We start from the raw sequence: 21,449 nt of genomic DNA, 5'->3' as shown, positions 1-21,449 counted from the left end.
ATGCCCCAAGCTGACTACAGCTGGGCTGTGTGTTTACAGCCCTTAAAGAGACAGCACCCAATTGGCAGTGCTTCAGTGTCATTGTCTTTTTTTTTTTTTTTTTTACTAAAGTGGGTTACATATGCACAGCCCCTCCTTTCCAGGTTATTCCCGCAGTTATTCACGATTGTGTTGTTGTGATTTTCTGCCACTGGCAGGCTGAGTGCCCTTCCTGGGACTACAGCTCCCAGGGTGCCGGCGCTCCGTCGCCTCCCTCCCACCCCCGGCCGGCGGAGGCAGGGCCGGGCTGAGTCAGCCTCCTGGTAAATATTTGTGTTAGCCGGAGCCGGCTGCCGAGCTGGATCTGCTGGCTGGGGAGAGACGGAGTGACCCCCGCGGCCGATCGGCGCCGGGCTCAGGAGGGATCATGGACGAGCTCAAGCACCAGCTGATGATCAATCAGTTCGTGCTGACCGCAGGCTGCGCCGCCGACCAGGCCAAGCAGCTGCTGCAGGCGGCGCACTGGCAGTTCGAGGTGAGGTCCGCGGGGCGGCGCCAGCATGGCAGTGGGCACGTGTGTGATCTCTGTATTTGTGTTGCGTTTTCTACGTGTGTGTGTGTGGATCAAGCTGTGTGCAATGCATACATGTACATATGTGAACCTTAATGGCACTTGTTAGAATGTACACATTTACCAACTTTATGTGCCTGTATGTAAACCGTTGTGATGGTATATAACTTGACGGTATAGAAAAGATTATAAATAAATAAATAAATAAATAAATAAATGTGTGCTGGCCGGCCATGTGCTGCTGTGTACGCGTGTGTGGATGCGTGAGCGGCTTGCTCACACCTGTGGGTGCTGTGCGGTTTCTGTGCCGCTGGGCGCATTGTTTGCATGTCTGCGCAGCTGTTTGCTGGGTCCGCACACACCGAGGTGACTTTTAAAAGCCGGACGGCTGCATTCGTTAGGGGATGCCCGAAGAAGTTGCGCCGGCGCGCGCTGCCCGAGCAAATGTTAAAAGCCACCGAGATACCCGTGTATGTCCCACAGCCCACCTATCTGGTAAGTTTTGAAAAAGGGGCAGGGCGTGAACATGATGTGCGCCTAAATACTGACATGACGGCCCCCTGATGCCCAACTTTATTTCTGATATGAAGTTAAAATTTAAAGAAGACTAGGCAGATCTGAGGGGTTTTAAGGGTTAGGACTAATTGAGGGGAGTGAAGGCTATCAAATGGGGGGGGGGGGGGGGAACCTATCTCTTAACTGGGTGAAGTTGGGATGAACTGGTAAAACTGGAAATGGCATTGGCACGTGCCCCCTTTTAACCCCACCCCTCCCGATTTACGCACATGTGCACGTAGCCAGGTTATAACCTGCACACATAGGCACACGTATGTTATAAATTGGCCACATACCTGGGTGTGGGCTGACACATGCGTGCAAAGGTGCGCATACGCGCCGGTTTGATAGTTAACCATCTAAATGTGTATGTGCTGCTGCTGCCACTTTCTGTTCTCAACATGCTGCAGACTTACACAGCGATTAGTTCAGCCCCAGGCATCCAGCTCTGTTTCTGTATACACTGCATGTATTAGTTTATTTTCTGTGTAGAAAAACATACAAATATGCAGTCTGTGTAAGCATGAACCACAACACATATAATGTGTGTACATGACCAGGAAGCAGTGTGTATATATATATCTTATGAAATACACATTTTATAAATATCCCATTAACATATACAGTATATATTTTTCTTTTTAATTTTGTAGCTATTTAATGTATTACTCTGGCACCACACGTAGAAATTGTCATGTCAATAAAGCTTTCTGAATCTGTAATTGAAGGCACATATATGCACATATTCACACAGGGTTTATGAAGACAAGCATGATGTACATAGCTATTTTTGTGTGTGTTGGAAGATTAAGGGCAAGTAATTGTTATGTAAATAAATATATGTGTGTGTGTGTGTGTGTGTGTGTGTTTATGTGCATGTGTGTGTGTCTGTCTGAGTATATGTGTGTAGAGCCGAGCAGTTGGTGTGGCTGGGCAGACAAGATAGGCCATAAGATCTTTTTCTGCAATCATGGCTTTCCGTTTCATTACTGTGCATATTCTGTGTGTACTCCATGTGCAGTATAGTGGAGCTGCATTTTGTTCTGAAGAACCAGTAGGCAAGCTGAGTTGGTGGGTGGCCTGCGGTGCTGGAGCAGTGAGGAGGCAGTGTGTGCAGCCAGGCTGCAGTCTCCGAGTGCAGATAAATGAGCTGGGAATGGGAGCTGCTTTCAGGGGCAGGCATACTTGGGGGGAACGTGGGGCAGAATGTAGGCTGCCAAAACTCACCTCAGGAGTGCGTGATTGTGCGCCTGCTGCAGAGGCAGAGTACTGAAGGTGGGTGATTTGTGATGGATGGCGAGTTCATTGTTTCACAGTGAGGCTTGGGCTGGGGGGGGGGGGGGTGGTAACAGGATAAAAGAATCGTGAAAAAAGATGTACAAGTCCCTAAGGAAGTGAGAAGTGACTGCTACCCAGGTGTGCTGTAACATTGCAGGCTCGTTTTTTAACAGCTCCCCCTTCCTCTTCCTCCCCCCTGGGTCCTGAGAATGGTAACTGAGGATGCAGACAGTGCACTCTGAAAACATGTGAATCTCTTTCTGCCTGCTGTGGAATTCGGCACCAAACCCCAGCATGTCTCCGTGTACTTGTGAATGCAAATGTGATGCGGGTGTATTTCATGTAATCTGATTACCAGAGGGCTAATTAATTTAGTTCTTATGGCCACATATTGACTGGGCTTCACGGTGAAATTTGCCAAAACTGACTGAATCAGCAAGTCCCATTCTTATGCTGACTTCATTTCAAATTCATACTCCCTCCAGTTTAAAAGAGGTTTTGGACAAGTTCCTGGAGGAAAAGTCCATAAAACATTATTACCCAGATAGATTAGGGGAAGTCATTGGTATCCCTGAGAATTTGGTCTGCCTAGGGCGCTACAGACCATCGCACTGGCCCTATGTAACACCGCCCCTTCAAAGTGCCCCTCTGACAGTGGTGGATATATAGAGTTTCGGTCACCCTCTTGCAGTTCTCTCTCTCATATTCTCATTGTGTACTGCCATGTCGTACCTCCGTCTGGTCCGTGCTTGCTCTCATACTCCCTTTGCCATTTTTGAAAACGGCGCGCTCGCGTACACCGATGGCACCCTGCCCACTTATGCCTAGTCCAGCCTAATGGTCGCACCAGCCCTGCTGAGAATGAGTAACAAAAAAGTGGATCTCCTTTAGGGGTCTGCCAGGTGCTTGAGACCCAGACTGGCCACTGTGGGAGACAGAATGCTGGGCTCGGTGGACCTTTGTCTGACCTGGCAAGGCATTTCTTATGTTCTTATGATATTACACTTGCCAAGCAAGATGATTATCACCACCTGACAAACACCTTTGCCTCCGACCATTGCCATCTTTCTGCCACATTCGCCTCCCTCTTCAAACTGCTTTCACTTCCCATCCCCTTTCACTCTCTGCCCAGAATATGCCTGACTTCTTCCAAGAAGACATTGAAGAGATTAATTATGAATCCTCACCAGAGCAGCTCCTCCACCCCTGCTCATTCACCTCTCCTTCCTTTGACCCCTGCTGCACTTTCTGAAATCACAGGAGGAGGAAACTGCCCATCTCACCTCCTCCAGTCTCACTGCTTGTTCCTCTGACCCCGTTCCCATCCAGCTCCTCAGTACTCCCCTCCATGTGTCACATCTCTAATCTCTTGCCCTCAAAAAAGTCTTTGCTGGACCCCACCTACCTGCTCATTATTCTTCCATCTCCCTTTCACATCCAAATTGCTGTTGCTGTCTTGACTTTCACCTCAAGTCGTTCCAGATCCGCTGCAGTCTGGCTTTCGCCCTCTACATTTCACACCAACTGCTCTCACCAAAGTCTCCAGCTACTTCTCTGAGGCCAAGGGCCTTGACTCAGTCCTCATCCCTGATTTTCCACTGCTTTTGGCATTGTTGGTCACTGGCTGCTCTTTGACACGCTGTACACGACTGGATTTCAGGACTATGCTCTATCTTGGTTGTCTTCTTACCTCTCCCATCGTACTTTTACTGTACCCTCCCGTGATACTTCCTCCAGCTCGATTCCATTATCGGTTGGTGCACGTCCAGGCTCTGTCCTGGGTCCCCTTCTCTTCTCTACACTTCTTCCCTTGGAACTTTGGTCTCCTCCCATGGCTTTCAACACCACTTTTATGATGATGACTCCCGGATCCATCTCGGATTTCAGCCTGTTTGCCTGACATCACTTCCTGGATGTTCCACTGCCACCTTAAACTTAATTTGGCCAAGGACGAATTTCATGTTCCCCCTAAACCTCCCCCACCCAAACTCATCCCCTCTTTCCTCCTTTTTCTGTTTCTGGGGATGACAGTCTCATCCTGCAGGTTCCCTCTACTCATAACCTTGGGGTCATCTTTTATGCTTCTCTCTCCTTCTCTATAACTTTGCTAAAACCCATCCCTTCCATTCTGAGCAAGCTACCAAAACACTCATCCACTTTTATCATGTCTTGCTTAGACTACTGAAATTTGCTCCTCGCTGGCCTCCCACTAAACTGGCTTTTTTCCACTGCAGTCTGTTTAAAATTCAGCTGCACAACTTATCTTCCCTCAATGTCAGTATGGTCTCTTCTCAAGTCGCTACATTGGCTCCCTGTCCACTTTCACAAACACGTCAAGCTTTTTTTTACTCACCTATAAATGCATTCCCTCTGCAGCTCCTCGTTACCTGTCTTTTCTCTCCTTACACCCTTCCTTCAGGCTGATACAGTAAAAGTCGCGGGAGAGCGGGCGAGCACCTGCTCTCCTGTGCACGCGATTTAGTATCGGTCCGCATGCAAAGAGGGCCCACGGTAAAAAGAGGCGCTAGGGACACTAGCGCGTCCCTAGCACCTCTTTTTTGACAGGAGTGGCGGCTGTCAGCAAGTTTGACAGCTGATGCCCAATTTGGCAGGCGCCAGTTCTCAAACCCGCTGACAGCCACGAGTTCGGAAATCGGACACCGGCAAAATTGAGCATCCGGTTTTCAACCAGCGAGCCGCGGGCCGATTTACATTTTTTTTTTAAATTTTTAATTATTTTTAACTTTTGGGACCTCCGACTTCATATCGCCATGATATGAAGTCGGAGGGTGTACAGAAAAGCAGTTTTTACTGCTTTTCTGTACACTTTCCTGGTGCCGAGAGAAATTAACGCCTATCTTTGGGTAGGCGCTAATTTCTGAAAGTAAAATGTGCGACTTGGCTGCACATTTTACTTACTGAATCACGCGGGAATAACTAATAGGGCCATCAACATGCATTTGCATGTTGTGGGCGCTGTTAGTTTCGAGGGGGGGGGGTTTGGACGCGCGTTTTGGACGCGCTATTACCCCTTATTGAATAAGGGGTAAAGCTAGCGCATCAAAAACGCGCGTCCAAACGCGGGTTAACAGTTGCTCCCCCGGAGCGCACTGTACTGTATCGGCCTGCTTGTTAGCTCCATTTATCAAACGAGTCGCTCTTATCTGTGCCCTTCTCCTCAACTGCCGACTCCTTGCTTTCCACCTTGCCGGGCCTGGAATAGACTTCCTGAGACGGTGCATCGTGCCTCTTCTCTGGCTGTATTCAAATCCAGTTTTAAAAACTCTGCCTTTTTTTGAAGCTGCTTTTAAATCCTATCCACTGCTCTACAATAAATACACTTCCCAGAGACTTGTTTGTCATGTATGCTTGTCTTGACTAAAAACTGTAAGCCCCATGGAGCAGGGACTGTCTATTGTATGGATGTGCCCAGCGCTGCAGTGCTTTAGAAGTAATAAACAGTAGTAATAGTAGAGGCCAGTCTGATTGGTGATTCAGACATTTCTGGCAACCGATGCCAAGATGTGCAGTGGCACACATTAAAGCTCGGTAGCTGTCTGTATATTTCCTCGTGCCTGCCTTGTGATTTCCTCTCTCTTGTTTGTTTTGCAGACAGCTCTCAGCACCTTCTTCCAAGAAGCAAACATCCCGTACAGCCACCATCAGATGGTGAGTCCCTACACAGAGGGAGAGTAATGGGGACTAGCAGAGATGTGCTGCTTGGGGTTTTGTCACTTAGACGCGGTTTGTAATATTATGCTGCATTCTTTGCACGGTGATTTTCCTGTGTTCCTGTCCTGCGGTGTTTGTTCTGTAGGTACTTGGATACCAGCTCAGATCTGGTGAAAGGTGGAATCTGGAAGGACTGGAACATTTATTTAAAATAAATTAACACTGGTGTGGAATGAGAGGAGGAGGGGAGATCAAATTATGAGACAGAAGAAGCATGAAAGGATAACAAAGAGGACAAATCTGCCTTTATACCTGAGGACTGGAGGGTAGCAAATGTAACGCCAGTTTGCCAAAAGGGCTGCCTGCAGGGATGAACCAAGGAATTATGGACTAGTGAGCCTGACAGAAGTGCCTGGTAAAATGGCGGAAGCTGTAATTAAGAACAAAATTACAGGTCATATGGACAAATATGGCTTAATAATGAGAGCCAGCATGGATTTAGCAAAGATAGGTCAAGCCTTACTAACCTAGAATTCTTTGAAGGTGTGAATAAGCATGAGGGAGGATAGAGATGAGCCAATCGACAATGTAGTTGGATTTTCAGATGGTATTTGATAAAGTCCCTCATGAGAGACACTTCAGAAAACTAAAAAATTCTGGGATAGAAGGCGATGTCTTATAGTAGATGGGTAACTAGTTAAAAGATAGGAAACCAAGAGTAAATAATCAGTTTTTCCAGTGGAGAGAGATAAATAGTGGAGTACCCTAGGGAGCTGTTCTAGGGCTTGTGTTGTTTAACATAGTCATAAACAATTTGGAAAAGAGAATAAGTGAAATGATCAAAATTGCAGATAAAACTTAATGTGGACAAGTGCAAAGTGTTGCGATCCTGCTCGCGGCTCTTACCTTTCCTCAGCTGGTCCAGCCGACCCCTGAAGTCGTCACCAGCACGGCAGGAGCCGTGCCAGGGTTCCTTGCAGCGGCCAGAGGCCGCCATCATGCCGGCATGGCAGGAGCCGCTCCGGGGCTCTCTCTTGCGGCTGGAGCCACGCTATGTTGTTCTGCGCGGACCGGAGACTGCTCCTGGGGTCCTTGGATGGCAGGGAGGTCGTCCCTGCCAGTGCCGGTGTTTTTCGCGGCATGGAGCCACCTCTGGTGTTCCAGCGTGGCAGGGAGCTGCCGTGAACCAGCCTCCTTTCGCAGCTGAGCCACTGTCGTCATCATCCCGCTGCCTGGAGGCTGCTGCTGACGCCCGTTCCCCCGCAGCCTGGAGGCCGTGGTCCTGGGTCTCCTTTGCAGCGTGGAAACGTCCCCAGAAGCCTCTTCAGCGGCAGGGAGCCGCCTCCCACGTCGGGGCCTGCACGGCCCAGCTCCAGCTCCTCTTCATTGTCAGCGTCTGCAGGGCCGCTGTCCAGGGTCCTGCAGACTTCCTGTTCCTGCCCTACTAGGGGCGGGCCCGCGTCCCCTCTCCACAGTTAAAGGGCCAGGAGGGAGTGGTCCCTCTGGCCCCTCCTGCAAGCTCCTCCCTGGATGTTCCTCTTCAGCCTACAAAAGGCTCCTCAGGTCAGCCTTTCCTCCCCTTCGCAAGGAGCAAGTCCTCCTTAGGACTCCTTGTCTTCCAGCTTCTCCTAGGCACTATGTTCCATGTGGGATCCCGTTGTCTTCATTCCGTGTTCCGGTCTCTGCATTGAATTCTTGATGTTTCCTTGATGTCCATGTCTCCAAGTTGTTCCAGATGTTCTCCTTATGTTCCGTTCCTGTCCTGACATCTTTGCCTGTTCAGGTGTCCGTCTGTTCCTGATGTCTTCAGCTCCACTCTGACCCGTCCCTCGTGGTCCACGACCAGCTCGGCTGGGTTTAGTAGGGTGCGTAGTGGTCCACTGGTTCGCAACCACCCCCGCTGGGGTGTGTAGGGCGCTGGTGGGTCCTTCCATCAGACGGCGCCGAGGAATCATCTCGTCCCTTGTCTGACTTGCCTTTCCTGTATTCTTCACTTCGTCCTTCTGATCATCATCATGTTCCGGGTTCCGGAGTTTCTCCTTGTGGTCCATCTTCAATCCAACCTCGGAACACCTTCAGATGCGTCTTCCATGCCAGGTCGGGGGTTTTGTCCTCTTTCGAATGACCTGTCAGGTGTGTCGATCATCGCCGGGTTCCTGAGGCTCCTTCCAGGACGTGGCTACCATGAGTCTTAGCCGGTTACCTTCTTCCGTCTGTCCTGACGCCCTTCATCTTGGATTTTGAGTCCTTCTCTTCAGTACTCATTTCCATCTTGAACTCTAATGTATTTGAGTCGATGTCAGCTTGTTGTCTGCTTTGCCTCTAACGTGGTCCGTGACCATCCCGCTGGGATGTGTAGGGCGCATGGCATGGCAGGACTCCTTCCAAGTTCTTCCTCAACGTCTGAGTCTTTGTCTTCCTCCACGTCTGAGTCTTCATCTTCCTCAATGCCTGAGTCTTGTCCTGTGTCATGTCTTCGACCGCCCATGACCTCTGTCCAGCCTACTGCTTCTCACCGCTTCCCAGCGGTAGTCCGAAAGGGCTTGGAATGGTCGGAGGACCATTCAGAGGCCACCATTGCATTGGTGGCCTCACAGAAACTTGCAGGTCCAGTAGAGGTCAGGATCTCCAGTCTTCCCAGTAGGGACATCTCACCGCACGGGCACACATCCCAAGTCCCACAAGCACCCCCTAGCGCTCCTCACATCATGACAGCAACACAAAGTGATGCACATAGAAAAACACAATTCTAACTATAGGTACACTATAGGTATAGGTAAAGAGTCCTAACATGTTTATTGTTTAACCTTTTCCATAAGGGAGCCATTGCACCCTCTTTTATCGCATTTGTTGCCCTTCTCTGTACATTTTCTAGTTCCTCTATATCTTTCTTGAGATGGAGCGACCAGAACTGCATACAGTACTCAAAATGGGAACACACCATAGATCTATATGAAGGATTATGATATTCATAGTTTATTCTCCATTCCTTTCCAAATAATTCCTAACATTCTATTTGCTTTTTTGGCCACCGCCGCACACTGAGCTGAGAATTTCAATGTACTATCCACAATGACTCCAAGATAGAAAGTGGTGGCAGTGCATGCAAATCTATCTCATGCATATTCATTGTGGATATCCTGAAAACCTGGCCTGTTTGTGGCTCTTGAGAACCGGTTGGCCACCTCTGTGCTAGAAGATTATAAAATCATGGGTGGGTTGGAATAGATGAATAGGGGAAGAATATTTACCCTTTCAAGTAGTCCTTGGACTAGGGGGCGCGCCATGAAACTAGCAGGCAACAGATTTAAAACAAATTGGAGAAAGTATCTTTTCACTCAACGCACAATTAAGTTGTGGAATTTGTTGCCTGAGGACATGGTCAAGTCGTCTAGCCTAGCTGATATTAAAAGTGGTTTGGACAAGTTCCTGGAGGAAAAGTCCAAACCATTATTAGCCAAGTAGACTTGGGAAAGCCACCGCTTATCCCTGGGAATGAGAAAGAAGGAATGGATCTACTTATTCTTTGGGATCGCCTGAGTACTTGTGAACCAGACTGGCCTCTGTCAGAGACAGGATGCTGGACCCAATGGCCCTTTGGTCTGACCCAGCATGGCACATCTTCTGTTCTCATGACAATTCCCAGGGGATGGGGCTGAAAATGTGCTTCTCACAGTGTGGGTATTTTTACCCATGCTGAAAAGGGGCAAGTGGAACTGGTGAACAACATGGTTTAAGACACAGTCACTGTACCTGGTGCAAAGTCTCTGGATACTAAAGGTGCCAACCACTAACCAGCTCTCGCATTTCCAAAGGGAAAATCCCCATGAAGTTTCCTCTCGGAAATGCACCTGGACCTACAAGCGCTGTGTGCATTGTGAAGATTGCCCCCAGAAGAGAGAGGCGCACACACGGTAGCAGGAGGGTTTGAGTATGGAGACCTAGAGAGACAAACCATCTGAGAATGAGACAGCATGGATGTGTGTCTGTAGTAGGGAGGTCTACGTTACTTGCCAGCAGAGAATTTAATGTGGGTGAGTTTAGGGTGCGAGGCAGTATTTTCTTCCACTAACCAAGAAAAGATGAAGGCATTTACTTGGCAAATCGAGTGCGGAAAGCCAATCAGCACCAGCCAAAGCCTGCTGGAATGCATTAGACATGGAGTAGAGCAGGGCTTTCCGAACCTGTCCTGGGGACTCCACAGCCAGTCAGGTTTTCAGGATATCTACAATGAATATGCATGAGACATATTTGCGTAGACCGAGTCTCCCTGATATGCAAATTTATCTCATGCCTTTTCATTATGGATATCCTGAAAACCCAACTGGCTGTGGGGTCCCCAGGACAGGTTTGGAAAGCCCTGGGGTAGAAGCAAAGAATGAGGAGATCATTCTGGCACTGTGCAAGATGTTCATCAGATCACATTTGAAGTCTCGCTGAGGTGCTCCTAGGTGTTACAGCCTTCAGCCTTGTGAACATCTACTAGCGCTATAGAAATAAGTGAATAATTCAATTGCTTTGTGATTCACTCTGGGAATTTTTCTTTTTGAATAGCAGAACATAAATGAAAACAAATAAGTAGTGGCCTGTTTTTTCCAGCTATGAATCAAAGTATTTTAATCCACAACTGACTCCAAACCAGGGGCACTACCCTGAGCTGAAGGAGCAGCTCCCTTGGCTGAGCTAGGAAGAGAGGCCTGGCTGCATTTCTGTCTCCTCTGGTTGCTCTACCTTGTCACAGATTTCAGTTTTGGACATCTGTTTTAAAAAAGGATACCCAAATGTTAAAAAGAGGCTAACTAAGCTGGGTTAGAAACTGGCTGAGTGACAGGCAACAGAGGGTAGAGGTAAGTGGAATTCACTTGGAGGCAGGAAAGGTGGCTAGTGAAGTGCCTCAAGCATCATTTCTGAGGCCGACTCTATTCAATATCTTTGTTAACAATATTGCACAAGGATTAGGAGAAAAAATTGGTCCTTTTGCGGCAGATGCTAAGATCTGCAGTATATTGGACATGTACATGAGGGGAATGAGACGTGATTTAAGATGGAGGAGTGAGAGTGATGAGTACGGACCGGAAGAGAGACCTCAGGGTAGTGTCTGATGATCTGAAGGTAACAAAGCACTGTGACAAGGTGGTGACTAGGGCCAGAGGAATGCTGGGCTGCTTAGAGACAGGCACAACAAGCAGAAAAAAGGAGGTGAGAATGCCCCTGTACAGGTCACTGGTGAGGCCTCACCTGGAGCACTGTGTTCAGTTCAGAAGGCCATATCTCAAAAAGGATAGAGAAAGGATGGAAGCCATCCAGAGGGAGACAACCACAATGCACAGAAAGATATATGAGACTTGAGGACCTAAATACGTATACCTTGGGAAAGAGGAGAGACAGGGGGTATGACGTAGACCTTTAAATACCTGAAAGATGTAAAAGGTACACGAGACAAATGTTTTCTGATGGAAGGGAAACTGTAGAATTAGAGGTCATGATATGAAGCTCCAGGGGGAGAGACTCAGGAACAACATCAAGAAATATCTCTTCAAAGAAATAGTGGCGTCTACCTGGAATGGCCTTCCAGAGGAAGTGACGAAGACAAAACTGGTGACAGAATTCAAAACAGCATGGGATATAAACAGGAACCCTAGTGGCAAGAGGACGGACATGAAGCATTGGCAGTAACCTGTGGTAACTTTTCTGAATGTGGGTAACCTGCCAGGAGTTACAGTTACAACCCTACACAAGAAGGCGAGGGGGCAACCTGCAGTGGAGTGACAGTTACAACCCTAGACAAGTGTTGTAAACTGTGAGGTTTGGGTGGACCCTTGGACACTGTGGCAGCTGACCACGCCCACAGGGGGAAGTCCCGTGAGGGGCCACAGGTCAGGCTTAGCTCAGGACACACAAACACAGAGTTTGATCTTTTATTAGACTGTTTAAGGAAGCCACCAGAGGTGGCAGTAGTGAGCAGCTGGAATAGCCCAGCAGGGCTGGTATGCCTCAGGCGCTGGAACAGCGACTCCTCCAGTAGCAGTGCTGTAGTGGGAAGAACTGAGAGAATGAGTACAGTGGAGAATATGCAAGACCCCAGTATGGAGATCCCCAGGGTAGGGAGAGCAGACCCTCAAGGAGCGAGTATCTGAACCCTGAGAGCCGGGAGGCTTGCAGATGATGTACTCATGCAGCGGTTCCACGGAGATGGCACAGGGGCTGGAATGGAGGCAGGCCCTTGAGAAGCGAGTGCCTGGTTCAAGGGAACAGCTCTGAGGTGAAGATGGTAGTACTCACTGATGTTGAAGATTAGCGAATCCTTCCAGGCAGAAGAGAAGGTAGGAGTAGGCAGCGAGTCAGGGAACATGGGCCTTCAAGGAGCGAGTACCGGTTTCCTGATAGCGACCTGAAAAGCAAGTGAGGTCCCCGAGGAGCGGGTACCCCGTTAGAATTAGAGAGTCCAATAGAGATTGGAGAGGCAGAGTAGCTGGGTATGGAGAGCGAATCCCATCTGTAGGATTCCCGTAGGATAACCCCTGCTAACTCAAGGCTAGCAAACATGGTAGGCTTTAAATATCCGGGCATCAATGCGTCATCACGGGGGGACGCCCTGGAGGTTCGCACCAAGTAGGAAATAAGAAGAAGGGCTGCGCGGCGTGCGCGTCCTATGGTACAAGCGGAGCATGGTGGAAGGCAGCGCCCAAACCAGTCTGGGGACGCCAGAGAGGACGGCAGGCAGACGCCGTGGTAGCCAGGCATCCATCCGCAGCATGAGGAGGAGCAAAGAGAGGTAGGCAGAGTGAAGCCGTCGGAAAGAGACAGTTGCAACTACAAGACGGCGAGGGGGCAATCTGCATGGAGCGACAATTACAACCCTACGCAAGAAGGCGAGGGGGCATCCTGCATGGAGTGACAGTTACCACCCTACACAAGAAGGTGAGGGGGTAACCTGCATGGAGTGACAGTTACCACCCTACACAAGAAGGCGAGGGGGTAACCTGCATGAAGTGACAATTACCACCCTACAAAAGAAGGCGAGGGGGTAACCTGCCTGGAGTGACAGTTTCAACCCTACACAAGAAGGCGAGGGGGTAACCTGCATGGAGTGACAGTTACAACCCTACACAAGAAGGCGAGGGGGTAACCTGCCTGGAGCGACAGTTACAACCCTACACAAGAAGGCGAGGGGGTAACCTGCCTGGAGCAACAATTACAACCCTACACAAGAAGGCGAGGGGGCAATCTGCATGGAGTGACAGTTACAACCCTACACAAGAAGGCGAGGGGGTAACCTGCATGGAGTGACAGTTACAACCCTACACAAGAAGGCGAGGGGGTAACCTGCCTTGAGTGACATTTTCAACCCTACACAAGAAGGCGAGGGGGTAACCTGCATTGAGCGACAAATACAAGCCTACGCAAGAAGGTGAGGGGGCAACCTGCCTGGAGCGACAGTTACAACCCTATGCAAGAAGGCGAGGAGGTAACCTGCCTGAAGTGACAGTTACAACCCTATGCAAGGCGAGGGGGTAACCTGCCTGAAGTGACAGTTACAACCCTACACAAGAAAGCGAGGGGGTAACCTGCATGGAGCGACAGTTACAACCCTACTCAAGAAGGCGAAGGGGTAACCTGCCTGGAGTGGCAGTTACAACCCTAAACAAGAAGGCGAGGAGTAACTGCCTGGAGTGGCAGTTGCAACCCTAAACCCCTTCCTGGGCAGGCTGGAGAATCATTTTGATCTTTATCCACTGTCATTTGCTATATTACTGCGTCACTCAGAAAGCTTGGACAACTGCTTGGCAGTTACGCATTATGATTGCCGAAATCCAAGGGAGTGAGGCATAATAAGGGGTGAGACAGTGATGTCCACGAAGCAGGAACGAGACCTTGGGGTGATTATATCCAGTGATTTCAAGGTAAGGAGACAGTGTGACAAGACGGGTGGCCAGAGCAGGAAGGATGCTGGGGGGCATGAGGGGTATCACTTAGTGAGACCTCACCTGGAGTGTTGATTCCAGACTGGAGGTCTTAATTCCAGAAGGCTATAGATAGAACTGAGGCGGCTGAGCGCATTTGCATCAGAAGCCCTATGAAGTAAGACTTAGAAACCTAAACAAGCAAACCCTGGAGGGAAGGGGAGGCAGGAGAGGCACGATGAAGATTTTTAAATACCCGAGAGGTATTAATAATGCACAGGTTTCAAGAGAAAGGAAGGGGGTAGAGCAACAAGAGGAAATATTTTTTCACCAAAAGACTGGTGGATGCCTAGAACGCCATTCCAGCATGGGTAGCGATAACTATAACAGTAACAGGGTTTAAGCGGGCATGGGATGCGCACGGAAGATCTTTAGCTGCTAAAAGTGGAGAGAGCAGAAAGCATGACCTAGCGGTATGTGGTGGTTGGTGCCTGCCAAAATGTATGATGCAGAGATTAATATGAAATGTTAAAAATCCCAGTGGTAGCACAGACATTTGTCTGACAGGCTGTGATGGAAGAATCGATTTAGCAGCTGGGTCTGTCTGGCAGGCTATGCAAGGGGGACCTAGCAGGAGGCAGGAGTTTTGGCTAGCAGCCACACTGATTATTGGGATTGGAGATGGGCAAAGAGGATGCTGGAGAGAACCAGGCAGGGATCTTCTGCGCCCTTGTACCCAAAATGGCGGAACACCAAGGAGGAAGACAGAAAAGGCTGTCCTACATAACTGCAGATGTAGCCGTAGCAGTGTGGACAGGATAACTGGACAAACTGGGTTGCAGTTTGTTCAGCTTTTTCCGCCCTGATCTATGTACAGTTGTGTAATAAAGAGGGGCGCACAGGCTTCTGCAGGCTGAAAGGCTGTACAAGCTGGAGCAGTTCTCCTTAGGTAAGAAAAGCCGACTCAGGAGGTGCTTAATTAATTGCATGTTACACTATATTAACTAAGTCTACTCTGGCGAGTTATTTTTTACCCCAGCGCTAACCAAGCGAGGGTCATCCTCCAAGGTTAAGGGGAAACAGACTGTGCCACCATCAGAAGAAGGGATTCTTACAGAGCGGTGGAATGACGGAACATATTGCTAAAGAAGGTCGCCATGGCTACCACACTGAAGCACTTTAAAAGCAAATTGGACAGGATTTTAGAGGAAAAAGAAGGTATCAGTGGATTTATTGACATAATGAGATTCTAGGGACGTGGAGATGGGGCTGGGAGGGGGGTTCTCAACCCCACCTCTTACACACACACGGGGGGGAAGCATCCACTATCACCAGAACAGCTGCCTCTCCCCACTTCCTCCCCTTTGGAATTCTGCTCGCGAGAGTGAGGTGGAGGAGAGGCCCCAAGGTGCTGCAGGGATTGCGAGTATGCGGTGACCCACGAGCCCAGCATTCAGGCCCCCTACAAAGTTCGATACATGGCTGCCCATTACAGCAGTGAGGATCTAGGGGGCTGCCACAGAAAAAAAGGCAACAGTGGGGAACCTGGGGAGGAGGGGAAGGGAAAAGGAGTGCCACAGAGTGGGCGGCGGCAGAAACGTAACAAGGCTGATTTTGCCGCCCCTTGCAACATGCAACCCTTTATGGGCTACGCTGGCCCTGGCGGGGAGCTGCTCATTGTTTTCTAGCAACTCTAAAATCACAGCGTTAAGTATTGATGCACCTTTTCTGCAGGCAGGTGCCACCAATAAGGTCTCTTTCCGACCCCCCTTCCACCTACCTTGGTGGTGGCTCTCTGCACCTGAGAGAGTGACCGGACTTCGCAAGAGAAGGGGAGAGGGCCTGGAGACATGGAATGTGGTCTTGGGGGGGATCCCTGCTTTCCGATCCGGAGACTGAAGCTTATTGTAAGGTGTGGGATAGGGAAGGAATTTTTGTTCCCCGTCCAACTAAATTGGCAGCAGATGGTGGTGGTTTGTTGTACTTTTTTTTGGCATACTTTTGTGGTGGATTGATGCCCACCATATTTTGGGTACTGGGGGTTGTGGTACTGCAGTGCTGAGGAGTGGAACACTGTGGGCTGTGATAATGCTGTGGTAGGTCGGAGCCCCCCTGCAGCAGTGGCCTTAAGGTCGGTTCCAGTGCCTGCTTTTTCGTGAGCCGTTACTTCACTGTGGCTGCTAGCATGAGATATAGAGTTACTTGGAAATAAGCCTGGTGAAGGGGAAAGGATAGGGAAAGAGTGTTTCTAGGAGACACACTGACTGCAGGACAGGCGGAGGAAGACGGGGGGACTGGAAGGGCTTTGTGCTCTCACTATGCGTCTGTGCTGCTCTCAAAAGCTCTTTGTTTATAGCAAAATGCCTTGGTGGTGGAGCAGGGTCGATCTTGCCAGGAGGTTGTGGAGAGAATGAAATGAGAGGTTTTCTTGGAAGCTTACGAGTCAGCCTTCTGCCTGCAGAGCCACTAAGTGTCCCGTTTTCTGCCCAGAGGGTGTAGGCCGGTTGTGACTCCTTGTCACCAACCTCCTGATGCATTCTGGGGCCTGTAGTGTTGATTTCCACTGCATGAAGCGGATCTGCAAATACCAGAAAGCACTGGGATGTATGTGCCAAAAGTCACTGCCTGGAGACTGAGTCACTTGGCAGCTGTTTTCCTTTGTCTGAGTATGAGTTTCTGGCTGACTGATAGTGTGTGTGGGACTAAATTAGTGTTTTGGCGTAGCTGAATGTTTGTGTGCAGGAGTGAGTGTGGGTGTGGTTGAATGTATGTTTCAGAGTGTGATACTTCTGCCTTTTCATAAGGAACAGTGAATCAGGGCCTGGTTTTCCCTTGAGAATGCCCCAGCAGCCTCTGGGAGCTGCACATGGAGGTGGGACTGAGCTGCTCCTGGATCTAGGTGATGCCCCTCATTCTATTAATTTATCTGAAATTCTTTCCTCCTGGCTTCCGCCATCATTTTAGATCCAAATCAGTTGTTTAAAGAGAAGTTCTTCTTCGTCTCCCAGATCAGTTCAGAGTACTGGGTTTTTCTCTCCAGCCAAAAGATGGAGACAGAGAACAAAAGCTTCACTGTACCCATGGCACATAAGCCAGTGTGCCACCTACAGTTGCTCAGTATTCTCTGACTCCAGCAGATGGTTGAGGTGCAAACCCTGAAGTCGGGTTACAGCCAGATTGCTCCCAGGGGTGCTAGGCTCTGTATAAGGGCCATCCCCCTAGTGGAATAGGGGTGAACGGGGAGATCGTGACCCTTGGACTGGCATTGCCCCGGTGTTGTAGGGGAATTTAATAGCCAGTGGTCTGGCTCCCACATTTCCAGCTCTTCTCCCTCTCTCCTGGAGGATCCCGTTGTCAGGTTCAGGGACGTATCTTTGCCTTGCTTAATTTCTGAGGAAAAGCTTGAAGGGAAATCTGTGCCTTTAAAAAACACAAAAACAAAAAAACAGTGCAATCGATTGGGAAGCTACCCTTGGTGCAGCTCTGTCAATGTTGTGGAGGAGGGAGAGAGCTCTCTGAAGAGAGACCAGGCCACAGGTCGGCCGGACCACTGGTCAGCTCGCATGTGCAGCAAAGACTTTTTTTTCCAGGACCACTGGCTGCTGGTTGTGAATGCATTCGTGGGAGGACCCAGGATGGCAGCTCCCGCTGAGTGTGTGAAAAATTGCGAGGTGTGTGGAGCCTGCTGGGTCTAAGTTGTGGCCATCGGGGCTGTGCGGTTCCTGAGTGGCAGGCGGGGAAGGCAGCTCAGGGATTACTGGTACCGTGGTTGAAGGAGAAAAGGAGACAAGCACCGTGATCAGCTGAAACAGGCAGTGCTGCTCTGCCCTGCAGTGTGGGAACCATGATCATTCTGACTTCTGTTCCCGCGGTACAGAGGATGTCAGGGGAGCATGCGCTTCTCCATCCAGTTTGTCCCCAGCTGGTGAAGCAGTGGAAAGTGCCCAAGAGGGGTCTGAAGAGGTTGGGCATGCCTTGGAGGATGAATCTGAGGCAGGAGAGGCTTTTTCTAATGAATTTGGGCTGTTTATGCACAAAGACTTTCTAGCCAAAATAGAAGGAGCAGGAAGGAATCCCCAAGCCAGGGGGGTTCTGCATTCCCTCAAGGTGCGGAAAGTGCACCTTTTGTGGGGGAGCTGAAGTCCTGCCCCATCCCTCTTAAGAGAAAAATGGCTTCCCAGGCTGGTGTTCAAGGAGACGTCTCTAGCTTCAGGGGAATACAGGGAGGGAGACCCAGTTCCAGGCCTCGCGGGGGACAAGGATTTGGGTGGAGATCCCTCGGATGAGGGGGAGATCCCCATGACAGAGGAGATGATCCAAAAGTGGTCAGGCTCTTCTGCAAGGATCTCCCAGGTCCTGAAGAAACTTGGCATAAAACAGGTTGAAGTGGAATCGGAACTTGAGGGGTAAGACCCCATCATGGAAGGACTTAGAGGTCCCGCTAAGGCTTTTCCCTTTCACCGTACCATGAAGAAGCTAGTGTTTAGGGAGTGGGACACCCCAGAAGCTGGCTTGAAAGTCAGAAGAGCCTTGGCAAAGCTTTATCCATTGCCAGAGAATGCTGGAATTGTTAAAGTTGCCTAAGGTAGATGCCTTAGTTTTGGCAGTGACAAAGAAGACCACCATCCCAGTCATGGGCTGTGCAGCTCTAAAGGATTCCCAGAATCGTAAGATGGAGCTTTCACAGATTCGCCTGCTATGCAGCCTCTCCATGCCCTGGTCTTTCCTGCCATGACTCCTCCTTGCCTGTAGAGGCCCTCAGTGAGCCTCACTACTAGCCTTGCCAAGCCCTTCCTTGCTGCTCTTGCCACATGCACAAGTTTCAGCCCTATGTAAACCTGCCTTGCTGTTGTATCCTCTTCTCATGGTGTCACCCTTGGCTCCATGACCTGGCCCCTGTTTCTTGTCTTGCCTTGTGTCCTTTGGGCCTTCCTACCATGTGACCTTCAGGCCCTTGCCTTGTGGCCTTCGGGCCTTCTTGCTTTGAAGCCTTTGGACCTTCTTCTTATCTGGGCTTGTGGCCTTTTGGCCTTCTTGTTCTGTGCCTTGCCTTGAGACCTACTCTGCCTTTTATCCAGCCTTGAGGCACTCAGCCTGCTTTATCTTGTATCTTGCCTATGAGGCTTTTGGGCCTGCTCTGTCTTTTATCCTGTCTTGTGGCTTTCCTGGCTTCTTATAGCCTAGTGTCTTTGGACCCTAGCCTTGTTGCCTTTGTGCTTCTATATTCTGTGTTACCTTTGTCTGCCTTGTTTAGTCTTGTCCTTGTCTGGGCCTGTCCTGGTCTGTATTGTCTTTGACTGGGCTTGTTGTGCCCTGCCCAGTCCAGCCTTAGCCTTGCCCTCCTGCTCTTCTCTGTACTTGTGCCTGTCATTGGCTTGCCTTGCCTCAGTCATTGTCCTTGTCTAGGTCCAGGTCCTGCTCAGTATCTTATCTTGCTTGCACTCTGTGTTCTAGTCTCCTTTGTGCCCCATGTCCAAGCCTTACTAGCCAGTTCAAACCTTGTTCCAATCTGGCCTGTCTGCTCTGCCTTGCCTGTCCAGCCTCTCCTGCCCAGCCATGCCTGTTCAGCCTTGTCTTGTCTAATCTGGTTCCAGCCTGTACAGACTCACTATCATGTACTGCCGCTGCAAAGACTACTGGCCCCCAGAACCCTGCAAGGGAGGGGGCTGGCTAGGTGGAAGACCAGTACTTGTCTAGTCCAGAGTGTTGCCTTGCAGTCCCGTATCACTCTCTGGGTGAGTTTTCCTGATTCCAGAAACCCTGCTAGGAACTCCATCTTAAAAGGCTGTTTGAAGTCTCGATCTTGGGCCTACAGGTGGCAGTGTTTAGAAGCTTCATAGCAAGGGTCTGTTTGCACTGGATTCAGCAAATTCCAGTGGAAGGGCCAGGGTCCTCTCTTTTGGTGAAGGAAGCAGAGAGTTTAGAGACTGGTTTAGTCTTAATAACAGATGATCTGTATCATTTTCTTCGCATGTCAGCCAGAAATATGTCAGCTGTGTCGGTCAGACTTTTTTTGGTTGCACAATTTGGTAGCAGATGTTTGATCTAACTCACAGTTCGGTAGTCTTCCCCTTAAGGGCAAGTTATTGTTTGAGGAAGATTTGCAGCAACTAGTGAAGCACCTGGGAGAATCCAAGGGACGTAAATTGCCTACGGTTAAGCTCAGGGGAGGCAGGAAGAACTTTCTGAGTAGACAAAAGTACCAGGAGGCCAGGTGCTACTGGCCGGGTAAGGGGGTCTCTTCACAGCATCAAGGCTTGAATAGGTCGCAGTCCTTTTGGGGAACTGTATTAGTGTGTAATAATTTTCTGTCTTTTTTGAGAGAAAAATAATGTCATATAGTTTGTATTATGATTGCATATAATTTTGCTTCACTGTGAGACAGTTCTTGCTTTGTGCTGTGAGTCTCCTCCGGCCTCCATCTTTGTCCATCTTGTTATAGAAAGTACAGTTTAGACTCCATTGATGTGCACCAGACTAGCACATAGCTAGTAGGGAGTACTGCATAGCAAAAGATAACACACAAGCTTGAGGGCTGTGGGTAGCTCCCCCACTCTTTTTTCTTTTTCCCTTCCTTCTCTCCCTTTGCTAGAAGTAGCCTGGACACACAGTTCCCCCTCCTTCACCCACAGATTCTCTTCCCTTTCTCTGGCCTAGTCAAGGTCACTTCTGGAAACTAGCCAGGTCAGACAATATGGCAATCAGAAAAGTACATACATAGTAAAATTTACTAGCTTGGCAATTTTTCAGAAAATTGGAACAAAGAGATCCTTTCTGAGCATGTGTAGTCCCTGCCCATCATACCCCAGGCAGATTCCCTGCTAAGAACTGAGGTTGGGGGTCTCCAGCGCGGACAGGTCTCCAAAAGAGAACTTGCTTTGCCGATTCACCTATCTACGGTAAGAAGATGCCCTTCAGGTAAAGTGAGTTTCTGCTAAGCGTTGTATAAAATTATACCATATTAGGGTATACTTTTACATATTGTGCTGATATATTGTATTTATCATTTTGTCTCAGGTGTTCTTATAAACAGCTGTTGTGTATAAATAAATAAATATTTGTTTGCTGTATTTTTACAGGCATTCTCATAAGTGCTGGTTTTGTTTTGTATATATAATTATACAGAAAAATATAGCTTTTCATTATTTCACAAAAAGACATAGTGAGTGTTATTATTTATCTTAGTTCAGTGATACAGATTACAGGACAAATCCAAATAATAGAAGACCCCAAATGAACCCACAACAGGAGCCCATAAATCAGTCAGGGAAAACTCCAGATCTACGGGGGGGTATTATGGGATCACAATGAAATGCACTTGGTCCATTCTTTGGTCAAAAACGTCTGAGGGCGCTTGGCTGTCTTTTACGAAGAGTGAACCAAGATAATGACGGACCAATGGCTCCTCTCCATCATATTAGATAGTTATGCTTTAGAATTTGCATGCCTGGTGCGCGAGGCCTTCATAGTTTCCTCTTGCACAGCCAGTG

The 21,449-nt window shown here is 49.1% G+C and overlaps 1 protein-coding gene across 1 annotated transcript in view; it reads left to right on the top strand.

The window, feature by feature from the left end:
• Window positions 1–244: 244 nt before the first annotated feature.
• Window positions 245–21,449, top strand: part of UBALD1 (UBA like domain containing 1) — a 33,695-nt gene continuing 12,490 nt past the window's right edge. The window contains exons 1-2 of the mRNA XM_029576966.1: window positions 245–514; window positions 5,996–6,052. Of these exons, the coding sequence (XP_029432826.1) occupies window positions 407–514; window positions 5,996–6,052 (165 nt within the window). The 5' untranslated portion in view covers window positions 245–406. The remainder of the gene's footprint in view (window positions 515–5,995; window positions 6,053–21,449) is intronic.

Source organism: Rhinatrema bivittatum, chromosome 14 (genome assembly GCF_901001135.1).
Source record: "Rhinatrema bivittatum chromosome 14, aRhiBiv1.1, whole genome shotgun sequence".
Lineage (NCBI taxonomy): Eukaryota > Metazoa > Chordata > Amphibia > Gymnophiona > Rhinatrematidae > Rhinatrema > Rhinatrema bivittatum.
This window is presented reverse-complemented; position numbering and strand designations above follow the sequence as displayed.